The following is a 22,742-nucleotide window of genomic DNA, read 5'->3' on the forward strand; positions in this document are numbered from 1 at the left end:
TGGATTGTCTCAGGGGCATCTTTACACAGCCTGCACCTGGGGTCTTGCCTGGTGTGATAGACCCCAGCCTCTATGGATCTTGTACTCAGAGCTTGTTCTTGTGCTGCCATGATTAGTGCCTCTGTGCTGTCTTTCAGTCCACCTTTGTCCAGCCACTGGTAGGATTTCTGGATATCAGCCACCTCCTCTATCTGCCGGTGGTACATACCGTGCAGGGGCCTGTCCTTCCATGATGGTTCCTCGTCTCCCTCCTCTTTCTTGGGTTTCTGCTGCCTGAGGTAACCCTGGCGGAAGGGGGTTACATGAATAGGATGAGGGACCTATGGATATATATATATATATGTATGTGTGTGTGTGTGTGTATGTATGTATGTATGTATATATATATATATATATATATATATATATATATATATATATATATATATATATATATATATATATATATATATGTATATATATATATATGTACCACTGGCAGATAGAGGAGGTGGCTGATATCCAGAAATCCTACCAGTGGCTGGACAAAGCTGGACTGAAAGACAGCACAGAGGCACTAATCATGGCAGCACAAGAACAAGCTCTGAGTACAAGATCATTAGAGGCTGGGGTCTATAACACCAGGCAAGACCCCAGGTGCAGGCTGTGTAAAGATGCCCCAGAGACAATCCAGCACATAACAGCAGAGTGCAAGATGCTAGCAGGCAAGGCATACATGGAGCGCCATAACCAAGTGGCCGGCATAGTGTACAGGAACATCTGTGCCGAGTATAACCTGGAAGTCCCGAGGTCAAAATGGGAGATGCCCCCAAGGGTGAAGGAGAATGACCGAGCTAAGATCCTGTGGGACTTCCAGATACAGACAGACAAAATGGTGGTAGCTAACCAACCGGACATAGTGGTGGTAGACAAACAGAAGAAGACGGCTGTAGTGATCGATGTAGCGGTTCCGAATGACAGCAATATCAGGAAGAAGGAACACGAGAAGCTGGAGAAATACCAAGGGCTCAGAGAAGAGCTCGAGAAGATGTGGAGGGTGAAGGTAACGGTGGTCCCCGTGGTAATCGGAGCACTAGGTGCGGTGACTCCCAAGCTAGGCGAGTGGCTCCAGCAGATCCCGGGAACAACATCGGAGATCTCTGTCCAGAAGAGCGCAGTCCTGGGAACAGCTAAGATACTGCACAGGACCCTCAAGCTCCCAGGCCTCTGGTAGAGGACCCGAGCTTGAAGGATAAACCGCCCGCAGGGGCGAGATGGGTGTTATATATATATATGTGTGTGTGTGTGTGTGTGTGTGTGTGTGTGTGTGTTGATAACTTCTGTTTAAAGGCTTTTCTGTAATTGTTTTCATGTTGGCTTGAAGTAAAATCTCCCTCTGCTGTTACTGCAACTTCTGCATGCGTGTGCATTTCAGTTTTGAAAGGAGCAAAGTGTGACATGTACATGGTGGAGCAACGCGTCTATTACATGTTTGGTCGTGATACTGGGTTGAAAAGGATGAAGCAATGGGAGAAGGTGACATTGATGAGATTGACTTGTGGATTCTAAGAGGTCCATAATCTCATTCCTGCTTTTACAGCTCTTTGATGATCAAATCTTCATCACTGACCCTGGTAACTTGGTTTAAAAAGTAATTTTTCCTTCAGAAGGAAAAATGACTGTTCATGCAGTCATTCAGCTTAACAGGAGTTCATGTCTGAAAACTGGTTATTGTGTCTGAGTGTAGAGTAGGTTTGGTCGTGATCTCTGCTCGCTGTATTGAGACTTTGGTAGGTCGAGTCTTCACATGAGGAGACTGGACGATCGATTTCACTGAGACCAATCTGGGAAAATAAAAATAAATTGACTGAACTGAGGAGAAAAGACAGAAACACAATGACAGCAATCACATATTAAAGCACAAGATGATGATGCGCAGCAGGTTCTTAGTGTCAGGATGGAAACAGAAGCTGTGTGTTCTATTTATAGTACACAGAGAAGTGAAAAAGTAGATTTTGAACTTTATTTTGGTTCATTTTAGTGCCGCTTGCATCTTTTAATATAAAACAGAGACTAGTGCAGATTTAAATGAAAATGAATCATATGATTGAAACTGAAATGAAATATTGTTTTAACATTTTAGGTCAGCATTTACCAATTTACATTCAGAATCCTGAACTTTTTTTTTAACCATGAAATCTCAGTTTGTTTGTTTTTCTTTCCAGCCTCATACAGATTTTTAAAAGATGACATAGAGAGAAAACAAACAGAGATAAGTCACCTCAGTGTGGTCATATGCTGAGTGTCTCCTGCAGTTCAAACCTGTAGAAACGACAGGTAATAAGTTTCATTAGCTTTACTCACTTATTCTGAACGTGTGTAATAGATTTTGTAGTGTTTTGTGTCCAGTGTGTGTGCCTGTCCTGTGATACACTGAGAATGTCAGCAACCAATCAGTGCTGAGAGAAATATTTTGAATAAAGGTTATTACAGTTAAAATACATTTAAAAAATTGATGTGAAAGAATAAAAATAAAATGTAATTTATTTAAATCAGATCCACTTCTACTTATCAGGGTTGTGGGGATGCTGAAGCCTATCTCAGCTGTCACAGGGCAAGAGTCGGGGTACACCCTGGCAGGTCTATCAAAGGTGTGTCGCTAACACAGTTTTTATTGTAATACCTGTACTACTTTTCCTAAATCTTGCCTCAGACACACTCAAAAAAATGAATGAGGTGGATTGTTCAGTGTATATTAATTATTTATTTTCATTTTACTTAAAATATATGTTGTTAAGTTAACATATGTTTTTCTAATCAAGTCTAGGTAATTGTGTCTATTATTCTCTGTACATAATACTAATGTGTTACTTGATGGCATAACATTTAACTCAATTAGAATCGATATACTTTGTATATCCACAAGGTGGCAGTAATGCAAAAACAGTTGTAATGAAGCCGCGAAGAACAATAAGGTTTCACAGCTTGGGCCTGCTCATGCGCAAAATTTAACTCAAAAACGTTGTTTTGGCGCCAAGCTGCTGTTTCTTTGAGAGGTAAGACCAGTTTTTTCTTTGACTATGTTGTGTAGTATCTACATGTCGAGCATGGTTATATTTTGCGTTTGTCTTACAAGACATGTTATATCGTTTGCGTGCGCTTGTGCTACATTAGTTTTACTGGGTCCTGGACATGCTTAACGTGCTTATTTTGTGGACTGTGTAAGAAACATTTTTATTGTTTTTTGTTTTATTAAGGGATTAGCTAACGGGGTTCAACAGGGTTATTTTTTCATTTCATTTCATTTTCATAAATATCGAATAGGATAGCAAGGATAGCATAAAGTGACATTTAAAATCCAAAAAGTCGAGGGCGAAAGCCACTGTGACACCATTGTTATGCTCTGTCAGTAATCTGTATTATGTAAAAATGGTCTATAAATACAGCATGTTTCCTAGCGGAGTTATACATATCTACATAGTTATAAATTACAGTTTGTTAAATCACACTTAATTTTTTAAATAAAATTATTCAGGACATATGAGTGGGCAGACAATGGAAGTCGACAGACCTGGTGATAATTGCTTCTATAGAAAGTTAGCACATGGCAGTGTCAATCTCTTGCTTTTCTTCTGAGTAGTATTTTATTTAGTTGTAATTCAATCAATAATTTGCTTCTTGAAATTAAGTAATGAATTTCTTGTTTTACTGTATAAATTTCAGATCCTGCCTTTACCTGCTCCCTCCTATACTGATGTGGTGTATGTGGTACTGCTGAGCTTGTATGTGGTATAGGAACTGTTATAAGTTAATTTTTCTTTAGTGACCCATCCCATGCCCCTGTTATTTCTTCTCCAGATCTGAACCATTGTAAAGGTTGCAGTTCAAGGGCCTGAGGTATGAAATTCTTTTCAGATCAGTATTTTTTGGAACTTGATAAATAACAATAAAAGCTGTAATGGCTCCATTAGCATTTTGTGTAAATGTTTGTGTTAAAATTATAGCTTAATGAGGTCTCTCTACATTAGTTTTTGTTATAAAGTATGTATATGTGTACATATAGTATATATATTTACAGTAACGTATGTTGTGTTTGTTGACATGTTTTCAGGTGGAAGCAGAATTTGTGAGGATTACTACTGCTGCACTTGTTCCAAGGCTTTTTGCACAACTTGACCAATACACTGACCAGCTCATAAAAGTCTTCAAGAAAAAAGGAGGCGCTGCAGGGAAGAAAATTAGACCAATTTTGGCCTCTGCCACAAAGGTGCGTTATTCTGTTGGTAGCAAAATATTATGCCTAATAAGATCACTTTCAAATTAAACAGCTAGTGTGTGGTAGCTGCACAGTGTACTTACATTTCTATTAAGCAAGACAAAGTTTGGTACTCAAAACTGTGGAAAATTAAAATTACCTAAACAGAAGTAAAATCTGATCCCTCAATTTTGGGTTAAACCATAAGTGAATGTTTTTATGTGAAAGATCAGTTTTTGAATGCAAAACAGATGATGTATTAGTTTGTCTTTACCTCCATTATGGACATATATAATGTGGTGGAAACCCTGCCCAACAGGTTAACTATTCATGTCCATGTGATGATTAGTTGGTCTTGTGTACATGTCTGTCTCTGCAGTAAATATGTCATCATTTTGCATATAATGTGAGTTTGTGTCATCCTAAAGTATTTCTGTTTTCTCTTCCTGTATCTCTGCCACTCTCTACAGAAGGAAACTATTGAAAAGGGGAGGGAGGGCAGTACCTTTTTACGCGAATGAAGACCCAAGCATCCTCTTCAAAGAATAATTGGTTGGTAATTTTAGTTTAGTTTTTTATCTGTATTAAACCAAATTTTGAATAACTAATGTTGTAGTGTTGTTGTTGTAATTTGCATGGAACCTGTTTAAATGTTTTGGGGAATCTTCTTGTATACCCAAACTATTTATATTTATTGTTGAATCTGTAGTCTAAAATAGTAGCGCACTGGGGTGCATGTTCCTAATATTGTGTTTACTTCATTAAAGGGTAGCTTTGGCTCTTTTTTTTTTTTTTTTTTAAACTGGATGCCATTTTTCTATGTTTTTGTGTCTAAGCTACAGCTACAGCTGTTCAGAAGGAGCTGGAACAAATCACCCTTGCTATCTTCACCATCAAAAGAGCTGATGCCAGCACTCCTCCAGCCGATGTAGGTATAACCATCTAGGGTGTTCTGCATGACCTGGAAGACATGGCCTCTGCATGTGCACTCTTAATGGGTGGGATATATGCACTGAATCTCAGTTAACCTCGAGACTGAAAGCTTTCTTTGAAGTACTGGCAAAAAAAAAGTATAGGTATATAGGGAAAGGGGAAGTGGTGGGGGAAAAGGGAAGTGGGGGGGGGGCAAAAAAGGTATATATATATATATATGTAGGTATATTACTACTACAAGCCATCAAAATACAAAAGTACAATAACTCTGTTGTAAATTAACTAATCGTAAAGGTTTTAAATAATATTTGAAGGTAACTCACTGTTAGAGCCCTCGGCCGTGATTTTGTAGATGAGCAGCAGAACAACAGGCAGCAGAACCACCACCACAGATAAACGTATAACCAGCTCCAAGGACAAACCTGGATGACAGACACACAGAAACAAAACTTCAAATACTGCTTTTCACGAGTTTCTCAGAAAAAGACAGATGAAGTGTGGTGACTGGTAAATTCAGTGGGGTTGGTGTTTTTGGATTGAACCACTGGATGGACGGACACCTCTCCCCTCTCCTTGCTGTTACCTGTGACCTACTTGTGAACAGTCTTTGTAAACAGTAAATTGTACACACTGATCATACACTCACTGCAGACTGGTAGAAGTGAGAGGCTCATTGTTGTGCTGAAGGCTTTTTTCCTTTGTCTGTTGGTTTTGAGCTTCGCTCTTGTTGGAGAATTGTAACTTGTTTCTCTTTGTGAGGGAATAGTTGTTGTTCTGGGTATGGATCATTTGTCAACTAAATAAACTGCTGCTCAGTGTCTTGAATCATTCTGTGCTGCTGGACTTGTCTTGGAAATGTGAAGAGTGGGTGAACATAAAGTATGATCTGTGTAGGTTAACAGTCGGCTCTTAGGAAACAGACATGCACCACAGGAAATCATTTTTAAAACATAAACTGCAGCACAGTCTCACAGAAGATCCTGAAATGTTAATTTTATTTAATCTATTATTTCAAGTTTGTGGACTCGAATTATTCTTCCTGTGGAAATGCTATTATTGAAGTCACATGACTGTAATGAAAACAGAGGGCAGTTTTCTGTGCACACAAACAGCTTTTTCTCAGTTTTTCATGTTTTGCCATGAGATGAGCTTCAGTCAAAGTACCTCTGGAAGACAGACTTTTAGCTCAGCAGCTTGAGTCAAATCTAGGTAATTATTTTAAATCCCCACCAATCTAAACAAACTAGGAGAGAACCATCACTTTCATTTCCATGGTCACTGGGACATTAAAAACTCGGTGAATAGAATCTGTGGTCTCATCCAGTTCATCAGATTCAAATGTTCTGCAACTTTACACAAACTTTGAAAAAAAAAAAAAGACTTTTTTCCCATAAGCTACATCTTACTAAGCATGCACACAGATTCTGAACATTATGACAGAGCAAGTTCAGAAGATTTGGATTGGATGAGCCTCATCTTCATGAAGAAAATCAGAAAAACCGATTAACAGAACAAATTTAACTGTTACAATCAAAATATGTAATAAATACATTTTATGAATAAAGTTGAACACATACATATTCAAAGTTTAATTTATTTTTGTTCTTTTATTGAAGTCATGGAGATTCACCAAAACATGACATAGCATGAACTGATAACATCTGAAGTGGGTGATTTAAAAAAAATTGTTTTTGTCATGTGTATCTGCTGTAATGCTTTCGGATAAGACTTCAACGCCTCATCATTCTGCTTAAAATATTCAATAAAAACTAACCTACATGCAACTTTCCTGTGTGACTGTTACACTGATGCTTATATAAAGTCATAGGAAGAAATCTGAGAAACCATTGAAGTCAAATATTGACTGATCACATCTTTGTCTGACATCAAGACCTCATGTAGTGACACTGACGCCCTTTACAGCACTACATTTATTTGATGACTTCACTTTTTTTATAAGTTCAGATTAATTTCACCTGTTGTACTTTAACTCTAGTTTAATGTCAACACCTTTTTGCTTTTATTGTTTTTTTTTACTTATATGAAAACTGTGTATTTCTACACTGTGGCTGTTTCTACTTATAGTGCAGGAATAAATCAGACTGCTTCTGGTGTGGAGGCCGACAGAAGAAATGTTGATACTGAAAAAGGCTGATGAGGTGTTGAAGTGTTTGAAGCTGTGAATGAGGAAACAATCAGAATAATAATAATCATGTTTTCTGTAGGTTTTCTGTCTGTATGTAAGTAATAAGGGCTAATGTGTGTTTACAGCACAAGTCATTGAACTAAACTTGTAGTGTGAATATGACACATGTACGTTATTTAAAAGATATGTAACTGTGGTCAGTGAGAAGTTCATATCTTCAGGTATATGAATAAGATTTTTTTTTACTCACCTCCTGTGATGACAAGCTGAAAATCACATGGTTCAAAACTTGTGTCCAGTCTGCAGCTGTACCGTCCTGAATCCGAGTTGCTCAGCTGTGTGATGCTCACATGCACAATAGGAGTTAAGAAATTATCTTTTTCATATTCAATGCTGTATCTGCCGCTCTGAGCTGTGTAATCAGGTGTTTCAATGAGAATGTTTCCTTTTTTACATTGGTCTTTGCAGAACAATGTCTTACTTCCGGGGATATAAAATTTGCATGTAACTGTGATGTTTCCTCCTTCCACTCCTTCATAGACGGGAGTTTCATCATTAAGTCCAGTGTTTCCATCCTGCAGGTCTGTAGAAAATATGAACAATCAATTATTACCAACTTCCTGTAAACACTGCAGTTTGACGATATTTTATTAAACTAATACAGATGATTTTTCACTGTAATTGAGCGCAACATTTTAAAGTAGATCATTTAAATTCACTCTTTGTATTTTTCATTTGAACTAAAATCATCCTGCTTCCTCCTGACATCGACACGAGGCATCTGCCGAAGAACAGCTCAGCTCAGAGTTAAAAGTTTAGAAACTGACCTTTTATTTGTTTGTGATAAGATCTTGATCTGCTTTGAGGTTTTTGAAATAGTCGCTTAATATTCAGTTTTCAGTCTGTTAACATTTAAGCTGTGCTGTTCCTCCTGAACTTAGTAAAAAGGCACAAATAACGTTGTTGTCTTTTGCCAGTTATTGCCCACAGTTAGATTGCTGCAGTTTAGCTTTCACAGAAACGTGGCTTACTGGCCAAGACCAGGACCTTTTATTCTTTACTGAAAGCCAGAAGTGACCTGGAAAACTCGAAGTGGTGGAGTATGTCTTCATTCCAACAAAGCATACTGTAATTCTGTTACTGCTGCATCAAAATCACAATATTATCCCACTGACTTGTGTGTAGTGAGGTATTTGAAAATCCACAGATAAAGAAATGAGATAATAGATAAATACATTTTGTAGAATTTGCTGATGAAAAATTGAACTTGTTTTGACATAAAAAATGTTCAAAAGCTTCCTTATAGTCATGATGTTAGCCTGAATTATATAAAACAGTGCATCAAAAAGAACAACAAAGTGATTACAGATATGTTTATCCCAAGAAAGCAAAATTAAAGTGAACCAGCCTTTTAAATATTCTTGTGTTCGGGAGTATAGATTGCTGAGTTTACAAGGTGCATCTAAAGGCACCATGAATAGCGAGCCCATATTGTAGCGTACAAAACGCTGAAGGTGCACAAACTTTATTTTTAAGTGTGGATGTCGTGACCGCGGTTCAATAACGATTCATCCAGCTGTGGACATTCACTCACAGACAACCTCTGCTTCTGCTTTCAGCACTCTTTCTGATGTAGCGCAAAACCTGCAAACATCTTTATAAATAAGAAATAAGAAGAATTTACTTACAGAGGAAAATGGAGCAGAAGAAAATGTGGCAGAGTTTCATCTCGAGGTTCTGACAGCTTAATGTTTAATGCTGCTTCTCTTCCTTCTCTGTTTGGAAACAGGGAACTTCTAACTTCTCTTATCGTCGTGGTCCCTCCTTCAAATTCACACTCCTCTGCTTTGATAGTTTCTTTTTCTACTGCAGAGTCAAAGATTAAGTGTCCATTTAATTATGGGTTGCTTTTAAATTGTCCTTCAGAAGTTGATTCTTTTAGTTTCTGGTAGTCTGTCCTGCGTCTAACAAAGCAGACTTTTCAGACTTGATCAAATTAATATTAATTTAGCTGTCTGGCTGTAGTCCAGTTTCATGTGAAACCGAAAACACTGCATCATCTAAAAGCAACCCGACTACTAAAAAAGCTTTGACACTGACCGAGAGGAAGTTCCTCAGTGTCGAGCCATCAAAATAGAAAATTTCAAACAAAAATCTATTCACTCACTTGCCACTTTATTACTCAATTGTACTGAGATTGGGTGATCGTGAAGATCGTCTGAGTACAGTTAACTCACTTTCATCTTCAGTAAACAAGTTAGAAGTCATTTGAGTTTCATGACACAGCACCTTATTTACTTTAAGGAACCATCAGAAGGTACATTATGATCATCAAGGGATGGACATGGTCAGCAAAAATAATCAGGTAGGTTCTCAGTTGGCCATATTGAATGTGAGTATTGTAAGAATGTGCGTCTGACAGAAAATAAGAAAAAGTAGAACAGGTCAAAAAATGTGGTGTTTCATGAGGGAATGAATTACAGAATACTTTGCGGCCATGACCTGTTGTAAAGTTTGAGTTTCAGGGTAGAAGCAGAAGTTGTATTTTAGAGTATTTAAGATATAGAAAGTGAACGTGCATTAAGGAGAAGTGAGCTATGTAGCCTGTGCTTTGTAAAGTTCAAATGCACATTTTTGTTCATCTTTTCTGTAAGAAAATTGTCACTTGTTTGAGACATAACGCCCTTATTTATAAATGGCTCGTACAACCCACTTGATTTTAAAGTGTACTGAGGAAACATATTGTAACTGATGTTGCTGTTTGAATCACCTCACTGTCTGGATTCCTCCATCAGAGGTCAGAGATACAGAGGTCATACATACAAATGAAATGATGGCAGCTCATTAAAGGCTCTGTTTGAATGTTTCAGTGAAATTAAAGCCTGGATGGCCTTAACTTCAGTGACAGCAAAACTAATTCCACTTATCTGGGTCTGGGTCATGGGGACAGTAGCCTAAGCATGGAAGCCCAGACCTCCCCAGCTACCCCCAATACGGGGGAACACCAAGGCGTTCCAAGGCAGGCTGACAGATATAATCTCTCCAGCACGTCCTGGGTTTGCCCCGGGGCCTCCTCCCGGTGGGACATGCCAAGAACACCTCACCCAGGAGGTTGTATATGTCTGAAATAAAGATATAATAATAGTAATCCTTGTCAGATGCCTGAACCACCTTAACTGGCTCCTTTTGATGTGGAGCAGTAGCGGCTCTACTTGGAGCCCCTCCCGATAGCCGAGCTCCTCACCCTATCTCTAAGAGAGATGCCAGCCACTTTTCGGAGAAAGCTCATTTCTGCTGCTTGTATCTGCGATCTCTTTTTTTCATACACTACCCAGAGCTTGTGACCATATAGGTGACGGTAGGGATGTAGATCAAGAGCTTCGTCTTTACACTCAGGTTTCTCTTCACCACGATGAACCAGTATGGCATTGGCATCACTGCAGCCGCAACACCAATCTGTCAGTGGATGTCCTGCTATCCTCTGTCTTCACTTGTGAACAAGATCCCAAGATACCTAAACTCCTCCACTTGGGGCAATAACTTGTTCCTGACCCACGGTGGGCACTCCACCCACTTCTGACTGAGGTGTCCAAAGACTTGGAGGTGCTGATTCTCATTCACGTCACTTCACACTCAGCCTCTCTCTTCACCAGAGTCCAGAACATACAGCCGCAGATCTGCTGATACAATTGTAAAATCATCGACCTTCTGGCCTAGGGTGGACACCTTTATGATCAAACATGGTCTTTGTTATTGATAAACTGTGTTTTGCACAGAAATTCAGTAACAGAACACACTGTTCCTCTCAATTGTGCCCCTTCAGGTCACGTTGTTATTGCCTACATGAGCACTGAAGTCTCCCAGAATGATGGGAGTCCCCAGGTGGAGCACGTTACCCTGGGACTCCAAGAAGCCTGGCCATTACCCGACCAGATGTTTCAGGGAACAAACCCTCTCGTCTACAGGGAGAAACACCAATGTATAGGTAGCAAGCCAAGGGGATACTGGGATACCCACCCCAGCCCGCTGTCTCTGACTAAAGGCAACTCCAGACTGGGACATAGTCCAACCCCTCTCCAGGAGACTGGTTCCAGAGCCTGAGGTGAGGTGAGGCCAACTATATCTAGCTGGTACCTTCCACCTCTTGCACTAGCTCAGGCTCTTTCCCAAGACTGAGTGTCAGATTGTGGAAAACATTTCCATTTTTGTCCCCAAGTCCAGTCCAATTAACCACATCTGTGATGTTCTCTGTAGTTTTTCTCTTCTCCTCCTGGCTGGAAGCTTCAAACTATCCTAGTTTTGCTTTTCTAAGTGTCTTCATCAGAGCCTGAGCTGGCTCTCTGATGTACTCCTTTCTAATATTGTCCATTCTGGACCCTCTCAGTAAAAATCTTATCATCATTAACTCTGCCACCTCCAGTTTGGCCTGGACCCTTTTCAGTACCTTTAACTACTCCTGCTATCCTACTGTCACCCCTGAAACACGTCCTCAACCTATCCAGCATCCTCCTCTCTTTTGCACTGTGTTGTTTTGGAGGATTTATCCAAGGTTTTGAAACTCCTCTACCTTCACTACCTCTGCTGTGATTAGATGGAAAATGTGCTGTTTTAAATTAATTTTAATTTCCAGTTTTTATAAGAGAATTTGAAGCAACATGAGTTGGCTTACAGACTGCTACTAGTGTTTTGCTACATTGTGCAACATCAGCTGCAAGCGAAAATCAAACACTTTTCTTCTAATGCCATTTCTGCATGAGAACTTATCTGACTCACCAGCGCAACCTTGTGGGGAAAGCTGTGCAGTCCACACCTTAAACTTTGCAGGTCAGGCCAGCCCAGGCAGGGTTAAACTGAAGGTTTTTATTGTCAATTTTCTTTTTGTTGATAAAGGTTGGTAAAGAAATATTGTTGCATCTTGCTGAAAATCATCACTGCTGATTTTTGCAGTCCCTGCAGTTTTACAGCTTCTAAACCTGCTGCTTGACACTTCACCAAAAGATCCTTTTATCTCATCTAGATCAACAGTCCCCAACCTTTTTTGCGCCACGGACCGGTTTATGCCCGACACTATTTTCATGGACCGGCAATAAGGTGTCGCGGATGAATACAACAAAATAAAACTAGTGCCGGTACCGAAAAAAGAAGATTTATTCATAACACACGTGAAAAGACCCAGGAAAACCGAGTTAACGATAAAAACGATAACCAAACAACGCTGAAATCCGATAAAAACCCTGAAAACCATACATTTCACACCTGAGCCTAGACTCTCGCGGCCCGGTACCAAACGACTCACGGACCGGTACCGGTCCGAGGCCCGGGGGTTGGGGACCGCTGATCTAGAACATGAAGTCAGAATCAAAGGCATGGTTCTGACATGATTTAAATCATATCTGACCAATTAAAATTTAGGATTGTTCCACAACAGCACCACTTACTACTCGGTTGTTTTAAGGCAGTGGTTCCCAAACTTTTTTTGCGAGGCCTCCCTTTGTTTTACAAGAAAATCTTCGCGCCCCCCGGCAGAAACATATCCTCCAACCACACACACCCATATTTTGTTTTCAAACTCCACTGCAGTTTATTTTACACCTCAAACATTTTTTAAACAATAAAACAAATAAAAGTAACATGCAATAAATTACAGATTGCAATACAGTAAACTTCTGTCTCTTTTGAATAACAAAAACAAACCATCTTTATGGTGTAATTATTGTATGTGTAGTTGTTTTTTTTTTTTTTTAACTATATAATTATATTCAACATTGCTATCAATTCTTTTTTCAAAAGATGTCTCTCTGTGCAAAATGGGTTTAAAAACATAAACAACCGTGGGATGCTGTTTGTCTGTGATTTGGACGGGGGGAGCAAATTGCGAGAGGATCTGCCTGATATTATTTGAATCCTATAGTAACTACACTGTATAAGGAGCTAACATCTCCAAAATGTCAGGAGTGGTCATTGGTCATTATAACACATGAACATTAACTGATGCTGCTGAAGTGAAGGGGCCATTGTGACTCAGAGTTGGCAGTTCGTCTTGTAACTGGAAGGTTGCCGGTTCGAGCCCCGGCTAGGACAGTTTTGGTTATTGTGTCCTTGGGCAAGACACTTCACCCGTTGCCTACTGGTGATGGCCAGAGAGGCTGATGGTGCGATATGGCAGTCTCGCTTCTGCCAGTCTGTTCCAGGGCAGCTGTGACTACAACTGTAGCTTGCCTCCACTAGTGTGTGAATGAATAGTAGAATTGTACAGTGCTTTGAGGGCCCCCGAAAAGCGCTATATAAATGCAATCCATTATTATTATCAACATAGAAACTTTTTTTTTTTATCAAAGTTTTTATTTAATATGTTGGGTTAAACAATACTTGCATGCCATACAAATGTGATAAACACACACACACACTTGTGTTGTATTGTAGTTCTACAGTATGATAACAGGTCCTGTAGTTCCAACAGCTACATTGGAGAATAAATTGCCCTTCAATGCAGACACTGAAGACACTGAAACACCAAGTGTTTCCAGCCTTGGAGTATTTTTATTGAGAAAACACATGTTATGTACTTCTTTTGACCGTTCATTTCCTTGAAACACATCAAAAATATTCTTACATTTTATTTATTTAAATAGTATAATCCTTCCAGGGAAATATTATTTTACAGCAACCCTGTAAAAATACATTAACATTGTTCAATAAAACATAAATATAAAACCAATTTTAAATAAGAACACATTTGTGCAAATGCAATATCTCAGAAAAATAATAATGTAATATTATTAAGATTATATAGTAATACATATTTAGTTATTTAGTTACTCTCAGTACACGAATGAGTGAATGATATGTGAGCCTTATGTGGACTGATTGGGACCTGATGAATGTAAAAACAAAGAATTACCTGATTTCTTGTTTGTTTTTTTATACTTGATTTTTGTTTCTGGGAAAAATGAGATCCACATAAGAGGACATTCGTTTTAAATTTCGATAGAACAGTGGCAGTATAATGTCCTCGTAAGTGGATCTCTGGCCCTTGTAGAGCAAAATTGGGTATTTTGGTCTAGACAACCCAAAATGTATTTTCCACATATGTGAACGCCAGGTCCTAGGAGGTTAAAGAATGTATCTGAAAGATGGATGTAGCCACCATGACAGCTTGTTAACCACCTGCTTGTAGCAGGTCACAGTTTATTTCTGCTGTGATTTTATACATAGGTAAAAGTTGTTTAGGACCAGGATGGCTTTGGTAAGAGTAAACTGGAATGATAACATAATATAATAACAGTTTCTTTGTCTTTTGTTTTGTTTTGCAGCTTCCTTAATTTGTTTCTTTTTAGTATCAGGTTTTTTTCAGGTCTGGTAAAAAAACAAACAAACTAATATTTGATTAAAATACATGCTTTTAAAATGATCAACCATGCACACCGTTAGCCAAAGTTATGGAGCATGAGTTGAGGTAGAATGGTCTTGAGGTAAACCTCTATCCAGAGTGTTAGCCACAATAAAAATGGCCTTTTTGATAACTACAATTAGGGATCTCTAATACTGCTGCATAATTACAGACACATGCTTGGTTATAGGATTACTATCTGGAAATCCAACAGCTAAATGCAATGTACTACCCAAGGGACAGGTATGGAGTGTTACTAGTCAGTTTGCAGAGCTTTATGCAACTGTTTAATTGAATCTGTCCTACAAAGTTTCAATGGAAATATTAATGGGAATAGCAGGATTAGTTTTCTGTTAAGTTAAACTAAACTATCAACGGCTGTCATAAAGAAACATCTTTAACCTGAGATTAACTGATTGAAAGGACATTAATAGTTGCAATAAATAGAAAAGAACATTCAGTTTTGTCTGAATTATAATCACTTGTTGATCTTTGTGAGAGGGAAAGTGCCATCAGCAGCATTAATACTGTTTCTTAACTGCAGAGTACAGACGAGGTGAAGCATCTGTGGTGAGGCTGGAAGGGCTGGTATGCACCAGAGGTGTGGAGTAGACAACTTCATCCGTTTTACACAGGGAGGCGCTGTTGGTGGCAGGAATGTGGGAAAAATCCACTTCAGCATAATTAACTTTATTCATGTCGTCTTCAGCCTGAAAGAAAAGTGAGATCAACCTTCAGACCCTTAAAAATGTGTTTGTAATTAAAAAAAGGTTTATGGAGCTACAGCCTGAGACATCATTCTGTCTTGTACACATAAGTTGTACCCACATTTTCAGCCATGTTTTCTGAATTGCTCTTTAAGTTATATCTAAACAAAAAGTAAACAAATCTCTCGTGAATAAAACAGAAGTGTTTTTATGTAGCTGTACCTAATAAACTGGACCCAAATCCTGTGCATTGAATTTGGCCATTTCTAGTCATTGCTATTAGCTGGCAGAAAGAAATGCAATAGTATATCCACAGGGCATAATAATACTATAATATCCATCCATGATTACTGATGAATTACTTCGTTATTCAGACTGGTTTGTCCTGGATTTGGACATCAGAGTTTAAAATTAGACCAGAGTTGTATGTACTTTGTTCTGAGAACAGGTGGTGAGGTTGTAGAGGTCGATGTTTTCAGCTCCATCTGGTTGGGGGCCTTTGGCAGTGGTGGAAATTGAAGGCATTTCCACCTTCCTCTGTGGGGCCCCCTCTCTTATTTCTTGCTTGGCCTGCAGAAGGAGAATAAACCAGATGGTTGATACAAATAAAGCAACAATGAAGCTCAGGTGTCTCACAGTTCCTAAAACTCACCCGTGTAATGTTGGCATACTCTGTTTCCACAGGAGGCCCTGAAAATGCAGGTCATAAAATAAACATCATTTAACATAATTGATAGTCTAACCTGTTTAAAGCCAGACTGGAAAACTACTGACTTTGTAAGATAATTTACTGAATATCACAGCTTTTTCATTAAGACACAATAGAATTTAAACAAAATGTACATGAGTCAATTTTAGTTTTTATTCTTTCAGCAGCAGAGATCAGTGGGTGTTAAGTTCATACCTGATGACTAGGTCTGCAGCATAAGTTTAGATTAACTGTAATGTCGGGTTAAACTCCAGGAAATTAATGTACATCAGTATGATGTGCGCTGTAAAGATGAATCACTGCTGTGTGTCTATTGTAGGCTCACCTTTGGGTTTAATGGCCTTCCTGTTCTTGTAGAAAATCAGCAAAGTTGCTGATAAGATGATGATCATAAGAACCAGAGTCAGAATCATGTAAAGCAGCTTATCTGCACCTCAACAGAACAGAGTTTTAGTGTTACTCTCTTAATATGTGATATGTAATAAATACATTTTAGCAATAAAGGTTAACTGATGCAACTAAAGACCCACAAACTAAACAAAACACTTTGACCTAAAATTCAGTTTGCGCAAAATTAACTCTATGATGTTGTTATTGAAGTTCATTAAAATGTGAAGTAGAATAGGAAGTGTTTTGTTTTTGAAACAAAGGTCTTTGTAGTACTCACTTGTAATACTCGAATGCCTTCTCATTGTTTTTAAAATATTTGGTAAAAAACCGACATGAAGCTTTCCTGTATGTGTGACTGTTGCACTGATACTTGTATAAATTCATGGAAAGAAATCTGAGAAACTGCTGACTGATGGACCAACCACATCTTTGTCTGCCATTAAGAACTCATGTAGTGAAACTCTAATGAAGTCAGGCATGTTCTCACTCAGCTTTTAATGCCCGTGGTTTAAACTTCTTGAGTTCTTCATTCAGATGTTGTGCCATACTGCACTACTTTTATTTGATAACTTTGAAGTTTAGCTTGAAATAAAATGACTCTTCTACTTTACTTTTGGTACTTTAATTCTATTTTAATGTGAATACTTTTTTTTTCTTTTACTTCTAACAGAGTTGTTTATTTCTGCACAGTGACTGTTTCTAATTATACTTCAGGAATAAATCAAAGTGCTCATTCCACTCCTGCTGATGTGTCATTAATGGACATGGATGAAGGTTCTTTGATAAACACGACACTGATTCACACTCACACATTCACACGTGTGTACCTGGCAAGGTACTAAGAGCATGCGCACACCAGCTCACCCTCATCTTCACCAGACTCTTCAACCTATCACTGGATCAGGCAGCCATCCCATCCTGTCTAAAATCAGCCACAATCATCCCAGTGCCGAAGAAGTCTCCCATCACCAGCCTGAATGATTACCGCCCTGTGGCCCTCACACCGGTAATCATGAAATGCTTTGAGAGACTAGTCCTTCAACACATCAAGGATTACCTCCCCCCAGAATTCGACCCCCACCAGTTTGCATACCGTGCAAACAGATCCACAGAAGACGCCATCGCCACAGCCCTCCACGCTGTGCTGAGTCACCTAGAGCAGCGGCAGAGCTACGTCCGAATGCTCTTTGTGGACTACAGCTCAGCCTTTAATACAATCATCCCGGACATCCTCATCAACAAACTGGTCACTCTTGGCCTCCCTCCTCTCACATGTGCCTGGATAAAGGATTTCCTCACAAACCGGCCCCAGACTGTGAGACTCGGCCCTCATCTCTCCTCCACTCGCACACTGAGCACCGGCTCCCCACAGGGCTGTGTGCTGAGCCCCCTCCTGTATTCTCTCTACACCCATGACTGCAGTCCGGCCCACAACAACACTCTCATCATCAAGTTTGCTGATGACACCACGGTAGTCGGACTCATCTCGAAGGGAGACGAGGCAGAGTACAGAGAGGAAGTCCTGAAGTTGGCAGCATGGTGTTCAGAAAACAACCTGGCACTGAACACCAAGAAAACCAAAGAGCTCATTGTTGACTTCAGGAGACACAGCACTGACTTGGCCCCCCTCTACATCAACGGGGAGTGTGTGGAGAGGGTCCACACCTTCCGGTTCCTTGGTGTCCTCATCTCTGCTGACATCTCCTGGACGGAAAACATCTCAGCGGTCATCAAGAAGGCCCAACAGCGGCTGCACTTCCTGAGAGTCCTCAGGAAGTACAAGCTGAACGCCAACCTGCTGCTGACCTTCTACCGCTCGTCCATTGAGAGCCTGCTAACCTACTGCATCACAGTATGGTACGGCAGCTGCACCAAGGCAGATAGAGTGAGGCTTCAGAGTGTGGTCAAGACAGCACAAAAGATCATCGGCTGCCCTCTCCCCTCCCTGATGGACATTTATTCCTCCCGCTGCCTCAGCAGAGCAGCAAACATCATCAAGGACAGCTCCCACCCTGGCTTCAACATGTTCAGCCTGCTTCCCTCAGGGAAGCGCTACAGGTGCATCAACACTAAAACCCACAGACTCAAAAACAGTTTCTTCCCCAAAGCGATAACCACCCTGAACTCACACATGCACCGATAACACAGCCCCCCACTTCCCACTTCCTCTATGGACCACCACTATTTATACCAATTCTATGTGCAATAACTGTATATACATAACACTATTTATACCAATTCCATGTGCAATAACTCAACTGTACATACATAACACTATTTATTACATATTGTTTACGGTTTGTAAATTGTACATTTTATATATATATACATCTTCTTCCCTATGTTAATACTGTCCATATGTATATAGTGCTGCAGAACTGTACCCCCCCCCAAACATGTTTACACTGAGTAGGAGATGCTCTGTATCTCATTGTACAGCTGTATAATGACAATAAAGGCATTCTATTCTATATATGATGTACCTGAGCCTGATGACGGTGTTTCAGGAGAGGTTGATGAAGGTGTGAAGCTTCCTGAACTGAAGTGTGTTGTTGTTGTTGTTGTTGTTGTGGAAGCTGATAAGAGAAATGTTGATGTTGATAAAGGTTCATGAGATGTTGGAGTGTTTGAAGCTGTGAACAAAGAAACAATCAGAATAATAACAATCCTGCTTGAAGCAGGTTTTCTGTCTGCATGTGAGTAACACATGTTAATGTGTGTTTACAGCACAACTCATGAAACTAAACTTGTAGTGTAAATATGACACATGTACCTACATGTGTCATATTTACACTACAAGTTTAGTAGTATTTGAAAAAAAAAAGTAACAGTGATCATTGAGAAGTTCACATCTTCAGGGATGTGAAGAAGATATATTTTACTCACCTCCTGTGATGACAAGCTGAAAATCACATGGTTCAAAACTTGTGTCCAGTGTGCAGCTGTACAATCCTGCATCAGACTTTTTCAGCTGTGTGATGCTCACATACACAATATCCTTTGAGAAATAATTTTTTTTCATATTTAATGCTGTATCTGCCGCTCTGAGCTGTGTAATCAGCTGTTTCAATGAGAACGTTTCCTTTTTCACATTTGTCTTTGCAGAACAATGTCTTTCTTCCAGGGATCCTAAATTTACATTCAAATGTTATGTTTCCTCCTTCCACTCCTTCATAGTCGAGAGTTTCAGCGTTGGCAAGTCCAGTGTTTCCATCCTGCAGGTCTGTAGAAAACAGGAACAATCAATTCTTACCATCATGTAAAACACTACAGTCTAATGATAAAATATTTGAAATAAATAAAACTGGAAACAGATAGTTATACACTTTATTTGAGTGCAACATTTAAAAGTACATCAGTTAAATTACATTTTTACTTGTCATTAGAATTTGTACACATTTACACAGACCATCTGCTGAGAAAGACTCAGAGTTAATCTCTTGAAAACCAACCTTTTATTTGTTTGTGAGTTCATGGCATTTTGACAATGCTGCGTAAGTGTTGCCCTGTTGTTCTTAACTAGCTTAATAAAAACATCATGGAAAAATGATTGTTGCATTACAAGCTCTGAATAATTCAGAAAGAAGGAAGCAGCACTATTTAGTTCCTTACAGATATATTATTCTAAGACTACAGTCTGCATTTTAACTGTCTGTACAAGAAAAGTCAAGCTTTAGTTATTTTTTTTTTAGACATTATAGAAGAAACATTTGACTGGAAACAAATTGAGATAAAACATTTCTGGGCAAGGCAGTGGGAAGAAACAAAATTTGAGTGATCTTACACTATGTTTCACCACAGGAACACAGAACGACCGAAACAGTTTGTGGTTAAAACGGTTCAACAAGAAACAAAACCTAGAAGCCAACTTCCATTTATAAGAAAGCAACCAAGTAACACTGAGAGGGGAGAAAATGAAATATGAAGAAGCAGAAAATAAGAAGAAAATTTACTTACGGAGGAAGATGACGCAGAACAAAATGTGACAAACTTTCATACTGATGCTCTGAAGAGTTCAAGCTGATTCTCTTCCTTCTCTATTTACAAACTAGGAACTTGTCACTTCTCTTATTAATGTGCCCCTTCCTTAAAATAAACACTCCTCCTGTCTGCAGTTTTTCTACCACAGAGACATGATAAGTGTCTGTTTCCATTTAAATTGTCCTCCAAAACTTTACTCTTTTGGTTTTCAGAGCTCCTTTTTGTCTCTACCCAAACAGACTGTATGGACTTCAATGACAATTTATTTTAAATAATTGTCTTACAGTGTACTACAGCTTCCCTCAGTTCCTCCTCCATCCTCTTTCAGCTCACCCCTCTATTAAGACCAGCCTCCATTTAAGTCAGCTTTCTCCTGATTGGCTTGTAAACATAAGTTTGTAATGGCAGGTGGGTGGAGCTTCCTGAGCTGTGTGTCAAAGATTACAACATCTAATATTTCCCCTCTAACTGACGTCATACACAGAAAAGGGCATCATTTAGTGATGCCCTGAGAAAGTCCCTCAACCTTTCATTTAACTGTTGTGCTGTTCACTTCATTACATCTATGTGATAACTTTTCTTCTTCTATAGTTTCAGCTTAATGTTACAAAATGTAATTAAATCCCACAATGATATATCCTAGAAAACTAGCAGTAAGTCCATTTTACAGTTAACAGACGTTAAAGTTAAAATCCCAAAATATAATGTACCCGTTTATGAAATAAATTGTATTTTAACTCTGATAATTCTATTTTAGTGCCAATACTGTCGTTTTCTGTTACTTCTAACAAAGCTGTGTATTTCTGCACTTTGTTAGTCAGTAATAAATCAGGCCGGTGCTTACACAGCTGCTGATGTTTCATTCATGAACATGGATGAGGTTCTTTGACAGACACACGGATGGATGCACACATTCACACAGACATGCACACATGACGTACCTGAGCCTGCTGAATGTGTCATGGAAGTTAAAATTCTGTGTTGTTGTCGTGGAGACTGAAAAGAGAAATACCGACGTTGAAAAAGGTGATTAAGTGTTGTTTGATGGTGAAGTGATAAAACCTGCAAACAATCAGAACCATCAAATTCCTGCTTGAAGATTTTTGCATGTCTGCATGAGAGTAATGGGGGTTAGTGTGTGTTTTAAAGCAGAGCTTTGCATGTCAAGGTCAAGGTCAAGGTCAAATGTATTTATATAGCACATTTCCAGACAGACGGTGCTGCACAAAGTGCTTAACAATATAAAAATGCCATTAAGAAAAAACAATGTAAAACAATAATAACAATGTAAAACAATGATAGGACAATAAAAGAATTAAAACAATAACTAAGTCTATTAAAATAAGACCAAAATGCTTGGGTCATAGTGTGTTAAAAGCCAGGGCATAAAAATGTGTCTTTAATAGTGATTTAAATTGATCAAGTGTTTGTGCAGATCTAATATTTAGGAGGAGACTATTCCAAAGTCTGGGACCTGTCACAGAGAAGGCTCTATCGCCATGAGATCTGAGATTAGTCCGTGGGATGGACGGCATTAATTTTGAGCTAGACCTTGTGAGCTCAGACAGGTAAGAAGGGGCTCGGGCGTTAAGCGACTTAAAAACAAAAAGTAAAAGTTTAAATTGGATCCTGTAGGAGACAGGAAGCCAGTGTAGAGAAGCTAAAACTGGAGTTATATGCTCTCTCCATTTGGTACCAGTTAGCAGGCGAGCAGCTGCATTTTGGATCATCTAAAGACGACGAATGGAGGCCTGGTTGAGACCAAAATACAATGAATTGCAGTAGTCCAATCTGCAAGTAAGGAAAAGGTGAATAACACATTCAAAGACGTTAGCCAGGAGGTATGGCTTTACCTTGGCTAGCTGTCTTAACTGAAAGAAGCAGGACTGGACTACTGCACTCACCTGCTTATTCAATTTCAAAGAACCATCAAGGTAGACACCGAGGTTTTTGACATGTGTTTTACAATAGGAGGAAAAGGGGCCCAGAGTGCTATCGATGTGATTATTGACAAAGTTGCCGAAAATGACAACTTCAGTTTTATTTGTGAAATGAGGATGTGTTGCTTAACATTCAGAGACTTCAGTGTGTCAACATCCATGCAGCTCTCTTATTATCTCTGATATTTAAAAATGATGAGAAAACAATGTTTACATTTAGTTTCTTTAAATATATTTTGTAAATCTTTTTTAATCCTCGTTTTTAAGACTAGTCTCACTGCATCATGGTTGTGTCTTGGAAGGGGGCCTTTG

At 39.1% G+C, this 22,742-nt stretch overlaps 2 protein-coding genes and 1 long non-coding RNA gene across 8 annotated transcripts; 1 reads left to right on the forward strand and 2 right to left on the reverse strand.

Annotated features, from left to right (window-relative positions):
- Positions 1 to 1,223: 1,223 nt before the first annotated feature.
- On the reverse strand, positions 1,224 to 9,256 carry LOC106097303 (uncharacterized). 2 transcript variants are annotated; one of them, XM_013267320.3, is made up of 5 exons: positions 9,002 to 9,247; positions 7,564 to 7,896; positions 5,491 to 5,589; positions 2,261 to 2,301; positions 1,224 to 1,823 (listed from the first exon to the last, which is right to left on the reverse strand). In XM_013267320.3, the coding sequence occupies exons 1-5, from the start codon at positions 9,039 to 9,041 to the stop codon at positions 1,680 to 1,682; spliced, it is 657 nt and encodes a 218-aa protein (XP_013122774.1). In that variant the 5' UTR covers positions 9,042 to 9,247; the 3' UTR covers positions 1,224 to 1,679. The 2 variants fall into 2 exon arrangements, with proteins under 2 accessions (XP_013122774.1, XP_025757254.1); XM_025901469.1 differs by lacking the exon at positions 5,491 to 5,589 and having other exon boundaries at positions 9,002 to 9,256.
- LOC102079390 (uncharacterized) lies at positions 2,951 to 5,612 on the forward strand. The gene is made up of 7 exons (XR_002057583.2): positions 2,951 to 3,035; positions 3,703 to 3,768; positions 3,838 to 3,876; positions 4,091 to 4,246; positions 4,705 to 4,786; positions 5,071 to 5,162; positions 5,482 to 5,612. It is a non-coding gene; the product is annotated as an uncharacterized LOC102079390 (long non-coding RNA).
- A 5,078-nt stretch (positions 9,257 to 14,334) lies between the features above and the next one.
- Positions 14,335 to 22,726, reverse strand: LOC102079236 (uncharacterized). Of its 5 annotated transcripts, none has more exons than XM_019349383.2 (7): positions 21,432 to 22,726; positions 19,396 to 19,732; positions 18,993 to 19,142; positions 16,445 to 16,552; positions 16,063 to 16,100; positions 15,843 to 15,980; positions 14,335 to 15,413 (listed from the first exon to the last, which is right to left on the reverse strand). In XM_019349383.2, exons 2-7 carry the CDS (start codon positions 19,529 to 19,531, stop codon positions 15,225 to 15,227), a joined length of 759 nt encoding a protein of 252 aa, XP_019204928.1. In that variant the 5' UTR covers positions 19,532 to 19,732; positions 21,432 to 22,726; the 3' UTR covers positions 14,335 to 15,224. The 5 variants fall into 5 exon arrangements, with proteins under 5 accessions (XP_019204928.1, XP_025757252.1, XP_019204930.1 ...); XM_025901467.1 differs by lacking the exon at positions 21,432 to 22,726 and adding an exon at positions 20,467 to 21,419 and having other exon boundaries at positions 16,445 to 16,546; positions 18,993 to 19,085; XM_019349385.2 differs by lacking the exon at positions 21,432 to 22,726 and adding an exon at positions 20,467 to 21,419 and having other exon boundaries at positions 18,993 to 19,085.
- Between the last annotated feature and the right edge of the window lie 16 nt (positions 22,727 to 22,742).

The sequence above is a fragment of the Oreochromis niloticus genome, linkage group LG20 (assembly GCF_001858045.2).
Source record: "Oreochromis niloticus isolate F11D_XX linkage group LG20, O_niloticus_UMD_NMBU, whole genome shotgun sequence".
NCBI classification, from domain to species: Eukaryota; Metazoa; Chordata; class Actinopteri; order Cichliformes; family Cichlidae; genus Oreochromis; species Oreochromis niloticus.